We start from the raw sequence: 20,397 nt of genomic DNA on the forward strand, positions 1-20,397 counted from the left end.
AGAGACACATAGGAAGTAAAGCAAAAGCTGTGCACAAGCAGACCTAGGAATTTATCCAGCACTTCTCATGGGCTGGCAGGTGTTTGGCCATCCCCAGGAGAGCAGGGGATGCATAATGTTTACTTGAGAAGACAAACTGCATCACTGTGAATATCCTCCAGCTTTACATACCTGATGCCACATGGTATGGATATCTCTCAGATCTGCGGGGGTCAGCTGTCCAGGCTGTATCACCTCCCATCTTCCTGTGCACCCCCAGCCTCCTCGGGGGTGTGGTGGGGTGGGGAGCAGGAAAGGCTTTGGCTCTGTGTTAGCACTGCTCAGTAATAGCTGAAACATTCCCTGTGTTGTGAACCCTATTTCTATCATTAAACACAGCCCCAGACCGGCCACTGTGAGGGGAATTAACTGTATCCCAGCCAAAAACAGCACACACATATAGCAGAAAAACATGTACCTGATCCAAGCTAAAGCATTCTTGTTAGTACTGACAGGACACTGTATTTTTCCATTGATGGGCGTCTTTGTGTTCAAACTTAGGGATAAAATAAATGAATTTACTTTTCTTACTGACTACCCACTGAAGTGGCAAGGTGTGGGGGGAACAGCAAAACTGTTTGGAATGCTCTGCCTGGAGAAAGTATAGTATTTCTCCCATGTCTGATTATATCATAAAAGTATAATAATTATATATTTTAATTTTTTTTTTCTGTGAGATAGTAAATGTAATTTACTTTGGCATAAAATTGTAAATTAAGGTGTGATGTTTTGCAATATTAATGCCGTGAGATAATTTATGAAGTTGAATCTCAGATATGCACAGTCTATCTCATCATGGGATTTTACTCTATTTTAGAAGGTAGTAGATGTGCATAGATCCAGAACAGTGAAGTTGATGATAGGTTAGTAGTGAAGGGGTTCACTTATTCAAGTTATATTAAGTGCAGTGAACTTCCTGAACATCACGACAAATAGTATTTCATCAGAGAAATTTAAAGTTCATGAGAATTAAATATTTTGACTGCCTTTTTATTACAGGAAGTGTTCTCAAAAGGAATAATACTGCTCTCTGCAATAGCAACAGTAAGACTTCATGGGGAGAATAAGTTTGAAGTTGTCACATCCCACAGGACTTTCGTTTTCCGTGTGGATAAAGAGGGTAAGTAGAAGATGTGTGTTTCTAAAAATTGCCAAAGAGCCGTGTAATCACTGTTGATAAATTCTGTTTGTGAAATATAACTGATTATGAGAGATATTTCTGGAATCCACATGGTTTAAGCTCATAAAGTGAAACTGGATAGAACTCTAAACTTTGTAAGAACAACAGAAATTGTTGGGCAATGGCTTTTTCAAATATCAAAATGAGAAGACTTACTTTCCCAACTCTTCTGCCTCCTCCCCCATCCTTCCTGAAGATTAATTTGTCTGAACATTTCTCAAGTCTCACTAGCAGCTCTTACAGCCTGTGTGCTCTCAGGCAACTCTGAGTCACCACTTGATAAAAAATTGACAAAGAGACAATGAATGATGCCTGGGAAATGATGCTGAGATCAAAGGAAATCTGTGGTTTTCTGTCCTATGCAGTATTTTCAGCCAGGTATTGATAGAGATTACAAATGTAAATTGTAGCAAGGAAGTTAGTATGCCTCCTAATTGAATGCTTTATCAACGTACAGCTGTAATATGTGGAATCAATATCAGTGCATGTATGATTTATTTATGGAAACAATCAAAAATGAATGCCTAGAAAAAAAGAGTTGTGCAATATGAATTTACAGCAGTACATGCTAGAGCCATTATAGCTAAGGGTCTCTCAGCATTTCCATTATCAAATCCTATTTTTATGGGTTATAGTTGGTTGTAAACATTTGCTGCAGGCTGTAACAGGAGTGCAGCATCAGTGAACAAATCCCTCTTATCAGGTTTGGCTCAAATAATTTCAGTCATTTTTTTATGCTCATAGCTGAGTTTAAAAGTATGTATTTCTTCACTATTTTCTCATTTCTCTTCCAAATTTATTTTTAATTTTTTTTTTCATAAATTAGAATATAACGATCTTGGTGCAATACATTTTGAAGGGCTGCAATTTGTTTTGTGGACCTTTGCTTTGGATACTATAAAAATGTTAAAAACGTGTACTGACTTATAGAATATATTCAGAGCAACCACTTCTTACACATGAAATTCCATTTTCATGTAGTATATAACCATCTTTGGACATAGTAACCTCTCTGTAAAGCTGTTCACTTAAGATTAGAAATGCTAATTGCATACGGAATTTGGCCATTACTGTATCCAGAACTGGATTTTGTATTCCCAGTAAAGTATGTAAATAACTCTGCTTGATTTCTGTTATGTGCAAAAATAAAACTGTTACTTGATACTATTCTGTAGATTTGTGGTTGGGAATTGTTCTGGGACTATTCAAAGGGTACTTAACTTCTTTCAGAGATTTTGAAATGGAGACTTTTTTATGTATTTTGAGATATCAGAAATGAGTTACTTTTGGATGTATTTATATATCTGGAGGGAAAAGTACTATATATAATGGTTTGGAAAGTTTTAGGGGCTTTTGGGGGCAAAATAAAAAACCAAACAAGGGATAGCAGTGAATTAGAGCATAACTTGCTCAGGTGCAGTGAGATTTTGTTTCACCAGAGTGAAATACCATTGAAAAAAAACCACTTCCAGAGTAATTTGATGCCCTCAGCTATACTAAAGTACTTTGAAAAGATTACTGGAGTATTTCAAGCATATATGTATTTTAAAGCAAAATTTTTTACAGGAGCACTTGGATCACATACCCTCTGCTAATCTGTCAGGCTTCTGTCTTCCTATTCTACAAAGTATTTTATGATACCTAAATTTGTGTATTTGTTCCTTCATGCTGCACACATGCCATTTATGAAGTAAGCAGATTATTATTTCAATGATGCTTCCTGCAGTCTTCCACGCTCATTTTGCCAGCTTTATAAATACTGTGTGTGTAGAACTTCCAATCCTTCTCTTTCCCCCCTCTACCGGCCCCCCCACCCCCAATATGTTTTGTGATCTGGCTCTTTCAGAGCAAACAGTTGAAATATTCATGATATTCCAATCACATAAGGCAAACCTAATTCACTTGGACTACTCAGCATTAAAGTATATTGATCCTAGTCCAGTGAAATGTCTGAACATGGTGAATGAGACTGAGCGAAACTTTATTACTTCACCTCCTTGTATTCATGTATTTGTAAGATGTTACATTAATAATGCATGCAGAGATGCTCAAATATGCATTTTCTTAATTACTCAGTACCCTTGACAATATCAAGCTTAACCACCACACCTTAATGGAATAGATTGTAAACTACCGAGTGTTTTTTCTTAAAAGCAGGGCCAAGCATGGAATAGCACTGTTTGCCTCTTTAGTGACAGATGAGATTTAGGCTCCCTGGTTTCTGCTTACATAACTGCTGTACTTCTTTCCCATTGATCTGGCTTACAGAAGGTTAACCTGTTCACTTGTCTGTCTCCTCAGTCTTCAAGCTATCTGGAATAAAGTATCTCAGAACTAGCAGTCATTATTTCAAGAATCTAGATATCAGCTTGTTTGGATTGGTTTGTGTTGATTGTTGGGCATTAATTTGATGGCTGTCCTTCTAACACTTCCACTGATACAAATTCTCATTATTTTTGTTTACACCTCCTCCTCAGTGTAGATGTTCTCTCTTATTTGGAATAGCTGTACCATCAACCAACATTGGGAAACCAGTGTGTGAAGAAGAATGTGTGCTGCTTAACTAACTGTCTTTGACCAAAATTTTTTCTTTTCTTGTTTAGAAGAAAGAAATGACTGGGTTAATACAATACTCAATGCCTTGAAATTGCAGTCTGATAATAACTCTCAGTCTCGAACTTCGGTCACCCCTGAGAAAAGTGGGTATCTCGAGCTGAAAGGATACAAAACCAAGATCTTTATTCTACTTCAGGGGAGTACTGTATGGATCTGCAAAAATGAGCAGGTAAATTTTTCATGTGCTTTTTTGTGAATGAAAGCTTATAAAAATGGTTTAACTAGTGAGTTGGAAATTGATGGCTCTTTGTGAATAGGTGCATTTCAATATAAATGCATATCTCTTTATATGTAGTACTTTATTGCTGCAGTTCTCAGAAGGCTTCACAAAGCAGGCAAAGAATCATTATGTCTGTCGTACAATAGAAAAAAGTGAATATATAGAGAGGTGAAGTGAAAAGCTCTGAGTGTCAAAACATGTTAGTGTCAGGGCTGGGATTAATTCACTCTTAAAATGTGGGCCATAAGCACTCAACTTAATCAGAAGGCTTATTTTGTGCACTGGTTTCAGTGTTTTATAATACACTGCCCTGGAAAGTGTGCTATACAGCAACACATTGAGGTATTTAACTGATACTTCAGGGAAATGTTCAGAAATGATGCTCTTTTTGTTTCCAAGAATAGAGACTGGCCAGATTCTGTTGTGCGCTGTAATATTTAAAAAAATCCAGTATTAAAAAATGAAGTAGGCATATCTTTTCAACTTCCAAAATCTAGGGCTTCTAGTTTTGTTTTGGCCACGACTGTGTAATGATACAAAGTGGAACTCTCTAGAGTGCCCTAGGCAGGGAATAAATGGGGATGGTTGGGTTCGGTGAATAATTGTGTGAACTAGCGGAAGAAAAATCTATTGCAGGACATTAAGTGGCAGGTGCTATTTCTTTGTGAGCCAATTGATTACCCTCAAGTAGCTGGAACCTGGGATGGCATTGGGGGAGGAGTTTTTACATGCTTGCCTTGTCCTGTGTACAGGCAAATGCCCATCTCTAAAGTGAATGGTCTCTCTTGGAGTGGGTCTCACTTCCTCTACTGTTATCCTTCTCTGTGTGCAGTTATTTAGGTGTGCTTGACGGTCCATGTAATGCTTGAAATTAAATCTTACCATTCTTTCCCAGGGTATGGCAGGAAATTAGAGACTGAGAAGGACCTATTTGTCTTTCTACTTACTGTTCTTCAGGGAAGTTTTACTTGCTAGGTACATTCTTTGAGGTCAATCAACAGCCAGCAAATCAAAAATGTTGTAATTGGGTTTGCATGGCAAACCTGAGGAGGGAGGACCAGCAGAGAAAAAGTGTCATGAACTGACTACAACCCCCCATTCCCCATCCCCCTTAAGGTGCTGAGTGGGGAGGAGGTAGAGAAAATCAGGAGTAAAGTTAAGGCCAGGAAGAAGGGAGAGGTGGGGGAAAGGTATTTTAAGATTTCAGTTTATTTCTCATTATCCTACTCTGGTTGGATCAGTAATATAAAATAAAGATTAAACTGATTTGCCTGAGTCTGCTTTGCCTGTGACAGTAACTGGTGAGTAACCCTCACCCTGTCCTTATCTCATCCCTCAATACTTCTGTCATATTTTCTCTCCCCTGTCCAGTTGTGGGAGGGGGAGAGTGATTGAGCAGCTTTGGTGGGCATCTAACATCCATCCAGGATCAACTCACCACGAACATGATACAGTTTATGGATTTATGCTGTTCTGTAACTATAATAAAGCTCCATAAATTATTTAGATATGTGTATTTGCTGTGTGTCATTTGAATTTAGGCCCGCAGCATATCTTTTGCTGAATGAGCATCAAGGAGAGAAATTGGTCTTCATAGCTGAGCACAGTACTCTTCATATATACTGAAATATTCAGGCTGATTATTGTAATGAATAGGTCACCTGTCAGTTAGTATGTTTATTTAAATTAAGTTCACAGCTCATCTATAAGGAGGACCAAAACCAAGCTGCAAATGCCACACCTCCTTTCTGAGACCCTGTATTTCACTGAGGTACTCTTGCATTTAGTAAAAATGAAGTTGACCGACTTCCTAGTTGTTGCTTCTGAGACTCACACTATGAGTGTGCTCAATGTTACGCTTCTGTCATGGAATTTCCAGGTATTTTATCTCTGAGGGTCCATGGAAATAATTTTCATCCATGAAAATCTTCTTTTTGTGGATGTTCATTGTTAATGAGCTGCTTCTACTTTCAGAACTATGCTTTTTGAATCTTACGCCCCTGAATATTTTTGAGTGATCCTTGCTGATTTTCTGAGCTTTTTCATTGAGTAGCTAAGATATCCAGACTTGTGGAGGAATTTCTCCTCCGGAGTGAGAGGTCATTTGAAATTAGTTATGTCCGTCTTGAGAGTTGCAGTAACAGGCATCAAATTTTTGCTTTTTTCTTTCATTCTTACTCTACTTGGATATAACTGTTGGGAGCATCTTTCTTGCCTTGAGTAGTGCTTTGAACTTCCTCTGTTGATACAGGGCACTCCCAGCTCTGCCCACTAGCTGAGTCAGTTTTTCTGAGTGTATGTTGAAACAAAACAAACCCATTTACTCTTGAAGGGTTCTTGATTGCTCTTTTCTGCATTTTAGAGTGCAGATTATATGATTCAGATACTCTAAGACTGCTCCCCTCCCCATCACTTTCTGTTTTTACAGATTTTTTTTAAATGGTTTTTTTGTGTGTTGGTTCTGTTACTTGTGCTGTTGTGTGGTAGGTTGTATTTGCTCTGCCCTTTCAGAATCATGCATTTCAGAATTGCTTTAGCTGATCATGAAAGCACATCCTTATACAGCCATTTTACAAGATATTTATTCCCTTCTACTACATGGATGCTCTGCAAAGATCACTGACTGCAGTGCAGCAGAAGGCAAACCAAAATCAAGCCCTGAAACAGAATGGTTAGATGTGCTGCCAGCCTGTTAACGCCTCCTGTGTGTATGAATATTGCAAACAATGGTGCAAAATCATCTTCTTCCCAAAACTTACTTACCTAACCCCCGGAAAATTCAAATGGTCCTAAGATGTTTCTTTCCAGATTCTGTATTTGAACAATATCCTTTATTCATGCAGTTTCTGGATGTTTGTGAATCAGAAGAAATAGCTTCTGTATTTAGGCTTTCAAAGTCTGCAACTTTTTGGCTACCTCTTGTGTTTTAATTTCAAGTGGAAAAGAATGATTTTTACTGCAGTACTGAAGAAAACCATCGCAATACAGCACAAACCCTTTAGAGGGCGATGTTGATCTAAAAATCCTGCCCTGTCTTCAGTTTGCAGTTGAGCCAGTAATTATCAGGCAAATCTGTCCAGGGATGTCCTCAAATCCTGTTCATATTGGAATTCACATCCATACTAGACTCCCGGAGAGCCTTAGAGGGGTTTATTATAACTGCAGTGCTAAAAGACACCTATTTAGACTTCTTACAATGTTGAAATGAGATTGGATCGAGCTTACTCATTGATTTCTAATAAACTTGATAGAGGAGAGTCTGCTGTTACTTTAAAAAAAAAATAATTCTTCAGTGTTAAAAGTGGAGAAGATCCTAAGCCAAATGCCAAATCGTAACATAACCACCATGAACTTTGTGAAGTTCAGATTGAGATCAGAACATTATGTCTCAGGCCTCTTTCTAGTTAAAAAGTGATTGGTTTAGCTTGAACTTGTGGCAGTGATATAGTGCTAGTACAAAACCATCAATTTCTTTGACTCATGTAGTGTAGATTTCTTAAAGTTCCTCTTTTGAGCAAAAGTGAAAAGTAAATCGTACAGAATCAATTTGTTCAACCTGCAGCTTGCTGAAATTCCCATTTCTTTTTCAAAGTCTTTCGTGCTTAAATAAAAACATGTAGTCTGGTAATTCATGGCAGTTCAAACATTGGCTTGAAATGTCAGTCTGCAGTGGCAGTGGGAGTGACCACCTTCCCTCAGTTACCCTCAGAAGGGCTCTGACAAATGCTTATCTTGTCTGCTTTAATACATCCCCTTTGTTAGGCTAAATTCAAGATTTACTGGTATCTAATGCCAGGGTGGGCCTAGGCGTCATAGTGTTTGTGCTAGGATTTGGCTTTGAAAAGAGAAATCAGGATCTTCTTGTTACTGCTTTGGGTCGTTAGATGTATTTACCTGGGATATTTTGAGGAAACTGCCACATATAAAGATGAGGCTCTGGTTTGGTCGTGTGCCGTAATTGTGACATTATTTCTCCATGTCTGACTCCAAGTTAATGGTGATGAGTATTCTTCCCATTATGTATAAGCAATAGTATGCATTACTTACTAAAAACCTCTTCTTTCATTTTGGCACAATGTTCCTATTGATTTCAGAGGGTGTTTTGTTTTGTCAAAGATTGAAATGATCTGCCCTGTGGCAGATGGAAATGTTTATTCATGTTGAATGAACCAGTAAGGGTGCCTAGTAATTTTAATTTCCTCTGTAATGCTAATGGTGCATTTAAAGCAAAACTGGACAACACCAAAGGATGTATTATGATAAAGGGTATTAAATAGGGAGAAAATGGCAAAGGGTGGGATAATGTAGAGAACTGATACAAGGATAGCTGAAAGGACAAGCCAAAGCTGATGGTTGATATTGGCATCTTGAAAGGAAGTCATGTGAATGCCACTGGAAGGAAGCAGAAGGGATGTGTGCATTAATCTCTGTCTGTATAAGAGCAGAGGTATGTTCTTTGTTAAGAAACGCAGGCTTAAAGGGGAGTGTTTTTGAGCAACATGATCTAGTGAAAGATACCCTTGTTAAGATACATGTTTCAGGGGGATTGGATTAGAAGATTGTTAGAGGTCCCCTCTAACCCTAACCATTCTGTGATACTGTGAAATACAGTGCCAGGGACATTGTGGTTGGGATTAAGGGGCAGACTTGGAAGTCTTTCCAGGGCAGTCTTTGGTATATATGGGAATTTACAATGATACTCTGCAAAGGGGATTGTTCATTAGGAAATGTTCTGGTTTAACCTGGAGAAAATGGAATCCTGATTAATAATCAAGAACATGATGAATGAGAGGGAAATATTTTTATAAAAAAAAGTATCTATTAAGAACAGTCAAATGGAAGTTCAATGGAAGGTTACCAAAGAAGAACAGTTAAATGAAGTCCTGAAGATGAGTAGTAATGGTTGGTTGTCATGCTAAAGCATCATGAGAAATTCTTTTTAATGTACATAGATTCTTTGGTGTATCATCACGATTATATTTGTGAATATGATGAGTACAAGGTGATGGAAACAGCAATATGAAAGAAAATTGGAGAGAGGAGTTGAATGCAAGTAGAGAAGAAGGGAAAATATTTAAAAGTTTTGAGATCTAGTGAGGAACCCTGAGAAAAGCAACTGAGTTCTGAAAAGGAAGCTAGGGAAAATGACAGGGGAGTAAAGACAACAAAAGGAAGCAGGAGGAGGAAGAAGGAGACCATTCAGATGGCTGATAGAGGGTGAGAGGAGAGAGAAGTGCCTGGTATGTATGGTGCGTGGCAGTGGAAGGAGGAATTATTGAGAATGAGAAAACAAGAAGCACAATTCTTGTAATTGTGTTTCTCTTGTTCCCCATTCTCATCCCACACCCTCAGCTCCCTTGCACCAAGAACATATGTTTCAAGATTTTATGATGAAAAACTGTTGCTTGTAATAACTGGGAAACTCTAAACAAACTGTGATGTACCTGATTGCTAGTGCAGACCGTGATCAAACATGGTTACAAACATATAATTGAGCTTGTCCTGGAGTGCCTTAAATAGGCGAAGGTAACAGAAAAACAAAAGAACATTTGCTCTTTGTTTTTTGATTCATTCCAGTTTTGCTCTTCCTTCATAAGAATACGAATCTGTAGCAAATTTTAAACAAGCAAAACCAGAATAACCCAAAAATATACCAAATACGTTGGAGGGGGAATGACTAATATGAGGAAGTGTTTTAAGGCAAAATATATGATCCCTTGTAGTGAAATCAAATGATCCAGCCTCTTTTAAAAATAGTTGTTTGCATCAAGCTGTAGCTGGGATGATAGATTAAGGTCATATCCCTAATTTTCTAGTGGTTCCTTGTAAGAAACTCGTTCCAATTTTCCACACTCAAAAGCATTGCAATGATCAATTGCTGTGCATGGCATAAGAAACAACTGAACAGGAAATAACTTGAATTGTGTAAGAAACCTTTAAATCTTGTGGTTTTGCTTGTTATAATGCAAAATCAATGATCACAAGAAACCATGTTGAGTAGGGAAAAGGTTTGTTGTTTTTATGACAATTGCTTTGTCAGTTTTAAACTAATTGCACCCCTAATTCAAAAAAGATTAAAAAATGGATTTAAAATAATATGCTGCTAAAGTGGCTCAGTCAGATAAGAAAAATGTGTCAATGACCACTTTTACAGGGAAGAGCTGCATTTTACATTCAAAAATAATTTTGTGTGATGTTGTTCTAGGTTGTGGAAAATGTTACAGAACACAGAGAAGGGCATAAACAGGACTTCTATTAAAAAAAAAAAAAAGAGTTAGTGTTAAGTTCTATGTGCAGCTAAACTTTGAGGACTTTTTCCTGTTCATTTGTTTTTATGCTAAGATCTTGTTGAGATGTAAGTACACCTAAAGCAGTCATGAAACATGATAAAAAGCGTAATGTTTCCACAATGATAAAAAACTTCCTGATTAATCTGATTTGTTGTAAAGTTGTCAGATTTTCAGTAATGCTCTGTCAAGCTTTATGGATGACTAACATATATATAGCCAACTACCTTAATCGCTTAAAAATTAACAGTGAAAAAAAGTGGTATTTGTTTGAATATCATGAGCATTTGCATAGTGGCAGAGCACACGCATAAGAACTTGAAGGAGGTTTCAGGTTTACTTGCCATAAGGCTGTAACACTGTTAATGCAATGTTGGGGAAATCCATTTACTTCTAAAAGTACTGGAATTTCCCAAGACCGTTGTCCATCATCATATATGTTGCTTGTTTTTAAGAACTACTAGTTTGGCTTTAAATCCCATGGTAAAATAATGTGTTGGATCAAAAGCCCTAATATAGGAACCAAAACACTGTTATGGGAACTTCCTTTTATAATTGAAGACTGGGGTTTCATTTATCTTTTTATTTTAAATCACATGAAAAAGTTATTTCTGCGTTCAGTTAATCTGAAAGGTTGTACGATCAGCGTATGTGTATGTATACACACTTAAATAACAAAGTATTCTTTTTTTTGTGTGTGCAATGGGAAGGTTTGAGGTTACAATGAAAAGGAAAGTACTTTTCAAGAACACTTGGATCTCCTTTCAATAGCTCAATGTATTGTAGAATTAAATGCAGCTAGAACACTCTTTGACTTCTGTTTAATTGTAAACTTATTAGTCAGCTTTCATAGGAAACATGCTGAAAAAGTGGTCGGTAGCTTTGGCTTGCTTTTTCCCTTTAAATTGAAGGCAATGTAAAACACATTTTCCCCATTCCTGTGTTATTTCTATACATTTGCTACATTCAATTTAGTTTACTGATTACTTTTTTCCTCAGCCTTTTTTTCTTATACTTTATTTCAGATTTTAAACTAGTTAGCATAGCTAAAATACTAATACTTACGTAAAGTTACATGGTCGTTAAAACAGCGAAGACCAGAGCATTTCTGAAGCAGTGTAGATACATATCTTCACAGAAATATTTGTTCCACAAACAGGTGCAAATGTATGTTAAGATTATCATAGTATCATCATAGGATGGCTGCGGTTGGAAGAGACCTCAAAGGTCATCTAGCTCCAACTTCCCTGCCATGGACAGGGATGCCACCCTCTAGACCAGGTTGCTCAAAGACACGACCAACCAACCCAGCCTTGAAGGCTTCCAGGGATGGAGTATGCACAGCTTCTCTGGGCAACCTGTTCCAGGGCCTCACCACTTTAAAAATAAAGAATTTATTTCTAATATCTGATATAAACTTACTCTGTTTGGATCCATTCCCCCTTGTTATGTAGGTAGGTGCTATTGTAAGAAGTCCCTCTCCATCCTTCTTATGGGTTCCCTTTAGGTACTGAAAGTCTGTACTTAGGGTCACCCTAGAGTCTTCTCTTCTTCAGTGTGCACAAACTCAGTTCTTTCAGCCTTTCCTCATAGGAGAGGTGCTCCATCCCTCTAACCAACTTGGTGGCTCTCCTCTGATAGGTCCCTGCCCTTCCTGTGCTGGGACCCCAGAGCTGGTGCAGCCCTGCAGATGGGGTCTCAGCAGAGCAGAGCAGAGGGACAGAATCCCCTCCCTGGCCCTGCTGCCCATGGTGCTCTGGATGCAGCCCAGGACACGTTTGGCTCTCTGGGCTGGGAGTGCCCATGGCTGGGTCATGTCCAACCTCTCAGCCAGCAGCATCACCAAGTCCCCCTCAGCAGGGCTGCTCTGGGTCTGTTCATCCCCCAGCCTGTGTTGATGCTGGGGCTTGTCCTGACCCACATGTAGCACACTGCACTTGATCTCATTAAACCTCATAAGGTGTCAACTTACCAAGTTGGTCCAAGCCCCTCTGGATGCCGTCCTGTCTCTTGAGAATTTCAACTGCACCACTCGATGTCATCCTCGAATTTGCTGAGGGTGTATGTGATCCCTTCATCTGTGTCATTAATGAAGATCTTAAGTAACACTGCTCCCAATACAGACCCCTGAGGGGCACCACTTGTCACTAATATCCAGTGGGTGTCTGGTCCATTGACCACTACCCTCTCAATGTGACTTTCCAACCAATTCCTTATCCACTGAACAGTCCACTCATCAAATTTGGGTCTCTGAAATTTAGAGAAGAGATGTTGTGGGGGTCTGTGTGAAAGGCTTTACAGATGTTCAGAAAAATGACACCTGTGACTCTTCCCTTGTCCACTGATGTAGTCATTCTATGATACCAGGCCACTAGATTACTTAGGCAAGATTTTCCCTTGATGAAGGCAAGTGGGTCTTTCTCAAATCTCAATCTTACCTATTTTCACCAGACTTCCATGATAGTATATGTGTATTCCTTGTCATAGTTAGTTAAAAATACTGTTATATGCTATTGCAAATTTTTATTTAGTATATAGCTATTGTTACTAATTTGCCAGGTTTGAAATCCATTACAACTCAATTAAGTAGGTGTAGTTTCTGAATTCAGTCTATACTACCTGTGGCAGAGCTCAGACAAATAATGTCACAAAAGGATATTTTTCTCTTTTAGTACATTGCCTATGTGATAAAAATCTAAGTTGTATGGATATCCTTCTGTGCAATGTAACAGGGTTATTCTTTTGTCCAATCTGAAGGGGAAAAGCAATATTGTGAAGACTAGTATTTGCCTAATCTATGACAAGTATCATCAGATGAGCACTGGCAGTCACTTTATGATGATTAAATTTTTCTCCTTGGTTGCAAAACTAAATAAAATCAGTGTTCACCAGCAGGAGACCAAAGAATATGTCTGCAATTCATTAATGTGCCTTGTAGCTGTAATGTTTAGGACTCCAAGCACTTAAAAGAAAGTGATTGATCATAATGCATTTAGCTTGCAATGGCAGTCCTGATCATGCATTTCCTAATGCACAGTGTTCATAAAACAGTTTTGGCATTCATGGATTTCTGCAGTTACTTAGTGGTGATTTTCAAGAATGGGTGGTCTTACTTTCAGTCTCTGTTGGAGTTCATCAGAGTAAGGAACTTTGCCACTTTTTGAAAATACCCAGAATTGGTAGTACCTCCTCCCTTTTTTCTTCTTCATTCTTTTTCAGCTTCCACGCCTTCTTTTACAAATGCTTTATTCAGCAATAGGCATTTGGTCCAAAACTTTTCTTTTCTGCACAGTGTGGGCAATAAATGGGAAGAATGGCTTTGATGGCAGCACAGAGAGAGCAGGTTGGAGTTACTATAGGACTACTAAAATAATTAATCCATGGGAGTTTTCATTAGTTATGCAAAGATGAATGGTTTAAAATAAGAATTATAGAGATGATCCTTAAAATACTAAGATCTTTAATATTATTGTAGCTCAAGTGACATTTTAATATTTTTGGGCCATAAATATTTTTTTTCTTCGTCTGTGCTGGTTTCTTTACATCATTTGGAGCAGTATGCTTTTGTTCAGATAATAAACATTTTTTTCTCTACTTCACTATCTTATTTTATTCTAACACATTTTATTCTAAATAAATAAACCATCCTTATAGCAAAAGGAAGAGAATTTATGATTTACAGCTTGGTATGAGTGTGGGGAATACCCCAGTGTGCTTTCTCAGCAATAATTTCTGTCCCTAGTTAATAAATTGCTAGGCCAACAAATTTGAACTTAATCAACTCAAACTAAATTCTTACTACATGAAACATTTCAACATCATGGTTATTAAATGTAATTCTTCCTCTTAATATTTTGCATACAAAATAACATTTTTGGGGGTGGCATGTTTAAATCTCATTCATTAAAAGTCAGTATCTTACTGATACTTGCAGAAAACTTCACTCAAAAGTTACTTCCATCACAGCATGTGGGTCAGGACCCCCCAGAGATCCATCAGAATGATTGATTGATTGATATCTAATGCTTTTAAAGACACAGATGAAAAATCTTACACGCACTGAGGAGCAGAAAAAATCAAGTTTTATTACCTTCACTTAGGTTGTCAAAACATTTGGCTGTGGGCATCCAGAGAACCATTTGAACAGGCCTGGACCACGGTTGAAAGAAAAGTGTATTTAGGAAAATATTTGGAAAGTTATGATTCAGGAAATAAATGTAGAAATAATCTTGCTTGTATTGTGATTCATGCCTAGTGTTGTACATTAGTATGTTTTGAGCATTTCAAATCACTTTTATTTGTTTTGCCTTGTTTTTCTTGGTTCTTTTTTTCCTCTTGGTAGACCTTTTTATTGTACTTCTGTAGCATTTTCAATAAAATTACTTTGAAAAAAAAAAAGCTTTGCCAAATAATGCAATGGCTGGAGAGTGTTTTACTCACGGAGATAAACATTTTCATTGTCGACTTGGCTTGTTCTTTTGGGGATTCTGGTATGCAATATTTAATTATTACATTAAATAGATTATATCTCCATTTCTTGTTTAAGGTCAGGCTATTAAAAAAATAGTACAAAAAACTCCTGCTGCTGTCTGTGGATATGATTCTATTTCAGTTTTCTCAAAATAGGTTTCTGTGCTCTGCAGGCAGGCAGAGAGGAGTCTATATCCACTATATTTCATTTGCCCACATTTACCCTTGTCTGTGGTTTAAGACCAATATGCAGACCTGTGTTAGAAATACATGGTTGAGGTTTTAAAACGGTTTGAAGCAGAGTGGCTGCACTGGTATAATAAATACGGTTTTGTGTCCTGCTTCCTGGTTCACAATCAGCCTGTCTGGCACTTATTTGAGAGGCTCTGCAGGATGTTGTATGTATGATGCTTTTTCCAGCCAAGGGCTGTTATTCCTTGCCATGGGGTTATAAAGAAGTTCAAAGGCAGATAAAATGACAGCAGTCAGCAACAGCAGCTCAGTTCCTGCAACACAGGAGTAATTGCAGCCCATTATTACAATTGGCTCTCCCTTCTTTCCCCTGAAGGAACTGAGCAGCTGCCAGTTTACTGGGCTGCAAGAAAACTGATGAGACAGGAGATGGGGGTCATAACAAAAGTTGAGGAACTGATCAAGGCAAAATTCATTAGTCCTGAGTAGCTATAAGTGAAGAGAAGGAGACAGTGCTGTGACTGGTCATTGCCAGTGCCCATGTGGGAGATGGATTCTGACTTCAGGTTGGTTTGTTTGACCTTGCGCTTCTTTTTTTTTTTTCACAAAGAGAGGCAAGGGCGATTCTATGATCTTTCATCTTATTTTATAGCAAACAAACCAACCACACAGCAGAGGGCAGGAACCTCTTCATGGAACTTACATAGAAAGAGTTTATTTCAGCCTGCATAAATGCATCAGTTGGTTTTTTGTGTGTACTGCAACTGAAAAAAGGGATGATCTACAACTTGTTTGATTATATTTAACACCAATATGCAGTTAGATGATCCTTAGGTACTTATGGTAAATACATGCAAATAGCCACGTGAAACTTGTGTGTCTTTATTGGTGTTCTCAGCAATAAATGCTAATGTAGAAATGACACTGTTGTATGTAGGAATGAAAGGGTTATATCTACATGACCTGTGTTTGGGACTGTTTCTTCATCCATCTCTCACTGATGTGCTATGGGGTATCAGAAATATATTTCTTAATGTATGCAAGTGGAGATGTAGAGGAATTTTACAGGGAGAGGAAAAAGTAAAGGTTAATAGAGAGCACTGTAGATACAAAAACCAGAGGATGTTATCACAGTTCTGTGTGATACTCTGGTGCTGTTCAGGTCTTCTAATTGTGCAGGTCTTTTATCCTCACACCTAAATTTCATTCTTCTGTACTGCACGTAGATCTATTTTAAAATGAACTTGAAGAGACATGTGGAGATTTTGCTGTAGCTGCTTGTCTTTCTAAATAGAAAAGTTAAAAATGCATTGTGTTTTCAGTATTTATGGGGACATATAAGGAAAACTGTTTCTTATAGGATTTGTACACAGATACCTGGGGTGAATTTCCATCTCTTTGAATGTCAGTTGGAGCTTTGCCATTCATGTCAATTGCCAGTTTTTCCTTTTACTGCAGTATTTTGTTTCATTCCTGAATTCTTCTTCATCGTGGTTTCTTAAATGACACGTTCATGCTGAGAAAATAACCTTCTTGTAACTTCAGTGAGTTTCCAGATTGCAGCTGCCCCTTCATACTAATATAGAAGGGTTTTTTGGTAGATTTCCTGTTCTTAAAAACCATTGTAGCATGTTCCAACCCTCCCCACCCACAAATGGTACAAAATGCTGCTGCTGGGTTTCTGAATATCCTAAATTGAAGTGATTTTGTAATTCTAGTTCTATTTTTACTGTTTGTGAGATTCTCTTTTATGTGTTATCTTGATCGAGTCATTGCAATTTTGATGCAACTTGTGTGTGATGAGATGCATCTGCATAGTTTCAGTTATGAGCCAGTAGAGTTTTTTAATCACTGTGCTTCCCCCTGACATGAAGTGAGTTCAGTTTGCTGCTGTCTAGTTCAGGATGCCAGGATGCCTTTAAATCAGTGCTTCCCTGTTTCCTTTGGTCACTTTCCCTGAATAAATTGCCACTACAGGTGCTGCTTTTCACTAATCACTGATTTGTAAGGTATCTTGACTAATCTGAACATAGCAATATGTGTTTCAGAAATTATTACTTTATTATGTGTGATTTTGAAGGCTGTTCTAGCACAACATTCAGGAAAGAAAGAAGTTGCAATCTAGGCCTGTTGCCCCTACCCAAGAATATGCTCTGTAGCATAACTTAACATTGCTGTTGACAGGTTTTGTTTTTTCAGTTTCTCATTAAATTCAGATGAGTGAGATTTATTTCTTGCTTGTCAGGGTTTGGGCATGAGTGAGATACTCGAGAAGTGAAAAGAATGTACTAGACAGGTGGAATCAGTATGCTGCAAAGGAGCCATGTATCTGTAGCTTATTGTGGGTCCTAATAGACCTTCCTGTATTGTTCAGTGGGTGACAACAGGAAGCTTAATGAAACAAGCAGAAGATAAATGTGTAAATGGAGATAATTTGTTAAAGATTTAATTTTTAGTGTTCTTTCTATTAACTTGCTGTCTAGATAGTAACACAGAGTATAAAGGTTATTTGAAAGATGTATGTGGGGGGCTTTTTTTTAAGGATTCTGGTTTGTTTCTAACTTCTAATCTGTTGAAGTACACTTTTTTAGAGTATGGTTGCTCCACATTTTTAAAGATAATTTGTCCTTTTCTGTTAGGCATTAGTCATTGCTCCTCATTAACAGAAAAATAATTTCATTGAAAGCTTGAATTTACTTTATTTTTACATAAGGTGCTTCTAGCTCATAATTTGTGACGGGAAGCGATATTCATTAAAAAATTATATTGCATTCATTATGATGAAGGCATTTTGTTTGTTTGGCAGGGTATATTAATTCTACACACAGTCCTGAAACATGAGTATTGTGCAGATATTTTAGAGCTGGGTCCTTCTTTAGCTGTGAACTAATGGTCCTTCTTTAGTTGCCCATCTTATCTTTGGTTATTGTAAAATCAAAATTTAAAAGAATTAACCGCTAAAATCAGATGACAACAGCTTTTACAGGGACTCATAATAAAACTTATTTACAGTGGATTTACTAAGAATTCATTAATCTCTCTATTTAATATTGTAACCACTTCACTGTTTAAATATGGAGAAGTAGATTTCTTGTTTGTAAACTGTATTGATTCTTTAAACTCTCTTTTATATATTTACTTTTATACTAACTGTTTTTTTTATGTGAAATCACTGCTTTCATGGCATGAAGCCTAGGCAAGTATGGAAGTGAATAGCTGCTTAGCAGTAGCTGTATGTGTGTCCATAAGTGATTCTGCTTTACAAAAATTCAGAACAGTTTCTCTGCATTTATCTGCTATTTTCATCTTTGTTTGTCACATAGAGACAAATTAGTATGAGTGAATCTAAAGCCAGCAGAAGAAAATGCTTTCTTTATTAACAAAAATAAAGAAACTTGTCCTTCAAATCAGACAAACAAAACCCCAAACCCAACCCACTCTATTTGTGGCTGAACTAAATGTAAGGAGGATGTCTTCCCAGGAGAGATAATGCAGAAATGACTGAGTGAGTTAGGAAAGATTTGGCTTAAGAAAAGCTGCGGTGCAGTGTTGCTGTTGTCAAGGCATCAGCCCTCTCTTCGTCCAGGGACAGAAGAATGTATGGCAAAAGTGTTGGTGCTGCTGTCCCTTCACTGTTTTAGAATAAGTATTACAGAAGTGGGAATGATTCACAAATCATAAATTGCTCTTCTTAGGTTTCTGTTTCTAGACATTGGTGGGAGGTCTGTGCTTTACGCTGGCTTCTAGAAAAGCTCTGAACCTCCATGAAGTCTGACGCATTCTTCAAAGTTAATGAAGTTGTGTGCACACTAAAAATTTAGATCTTCTACTAAATATTTATGTATGTATTTCACAAGAAAAAAACATTATCTTTTTGGTTCAGGTAGTCCAAAAATTCATGATCTTCAAATTTTAAGCAAATCTGAAATTTTACAGCATTTGATGTTTCTTTCCTGCAAAGGTGAACATTTATTAGACAGATGAGAGTTTATACTGTAAGGCTAAAATATTTTTGCTTTCTTTGAGGGTCTGTAATTTCCTTAGCTTATTTTTTCCTTTAAAATTTAAGATCATAATGTCAACTGTTAAAGTGAAACATTTTTCTTCATGGCTCTCTAAGAAGAAGGTGTCTAAAGAGTGCCAAGCTGGAAAAAGTAGTTAGCACAGTCCACAGCTCTCCATATTTCATATAATTCATTTATTTATTCTTACAAGGTATGTGTGTGTGTGTTTTTTTGCAATATACACCATCTCAGAACAGTAATTCAGTTTGATAGGATAAGAAATCTAAACTATTAATTTTATCCATATCAGCTGGAAAATCCCATAGGGATACAGTTATGATAAAATGGGGTTTTGAATATATTCAGATAGCCATAAATACATTTCTTTTAAGATGAGAAAATGTCTCTAATAATTAGTCCTATTTGTATGGTACTTCAAAAGCAGTTGAAACTTTTTCTAAAATTAATTTCCCTTTGTAAATATTTTGAGTTGTGCAGATTACTTGGAAATCAGGTTTGCGAGTAAAAAAAAAAAAAAAAGGCTTTGGAAAACTTTATCCATCAGGAAATGGTATTTTTGCTTGTGGTTATTGAAGTATTATGAATTATGTTACTTGTAAAATATCACATCATAGAATTAAATTTCAGTTTATTAAAGAAGGAGGTAGTAAATAAAATGAGAAGTCTTCACATTTACTGTGAGGGCCATTTGTCTTAGCACCTTACTATTTGTAGTCAGTAAGTAAAAGCGCTGTGCTTGGTCACTGATACTTTATTGTCAAGATCATATTTGTTTATCTCCATGGGCAAATTGTGGAGGAAAGCAGACACTCCGTTATTTGGAGTATTTCTTGGTTCATTAGGGGGATTTTGCCTGTGGAGATGTCATAACAGTTTTCTCTCTTGTCTAGTGACAACTGTACTAAAAGGCCTGTGAAAAGATTTGGCATCTTTGCCTGACAACTGTTGTAGATTTTAAGGTATTACAAAAATGTTCACAATCTGTCCATCCTGTAAGAGTTCAAACACTTCTTTACAAGTTTTTCTGGGTTATGAATACATAACAACTTTTGGTGTGTATGTAAAGCTTTGGCAAGAGGATTATAAAGATCTGAATTCATAAAATTATATCTGTATGTGGTATCCTAAAATCCACTGGTCCTTCTGGTCTCCAGAGAACAGTCTTGCTTAATCTAAGAAGGTTTCCATTTGTGAAGCACTTCCAAAGAAGAGTCCAGGTGGCTACTAAAAATTGTAATAAAAATGGTCTTGCATGAACAGGAGTTTGCTCTGGATGCTTATTGCAAGGAAGTGTTTAAAATGCTGTGTGAATTTGAGATGATGACTATAGGGACAGCTATTTCTGCTAAATGAGAAAAAATAAAGTTG

At 37.2% G+C, this 20,397-nt stretch overlaps 1 protein-coding gene across 6 annotated transcripts in view; it reads left to right on the top strand.

Annotated features, from left to right (window-relative positions):
• The window catches only part of ARAP2 (ArfGAP with RhoGAP domain, ankyrin repeat and PH domain 2), a 117,193-nt gene that overhangs the window by 27,238 nt on the left and 69,558 nt on the right, over nt 1–20,397 (top strand). For all 6 annotated transcript variants that reach the window (XR_004496898.1, XM_015625046.1, XM_033513537.1 and 3 more), the window contains 2 exons: nt 1,039–1,159; nt 3,823–4,004. Coding sequence is in view for 5 of the 6 variants with exons in the window: in XM_015625046.1 (XP_015480532.1) it covers nt 1,039–1,159; nt 3,823–4,004 (303 nt within the window). In the remaining variant the exon portion in view is untranslated. The remainder of the gene's footprint in view (nt 1–1,038; nt 1,160–3,822; nt 4,005–20,397) is intronic.

Source organism: Parus major, chromosome 4, assembly GCF_001522545.3.
Source record: "Parus major isolate Abel chromosome 4, Parus_major1.1, whole genome shotgun sequence".
Lineage (NCBI taxonomy): Eukaryota > Metazoa > Chordata > Aves > Passeriformes > Paridae > Parus > Parus major.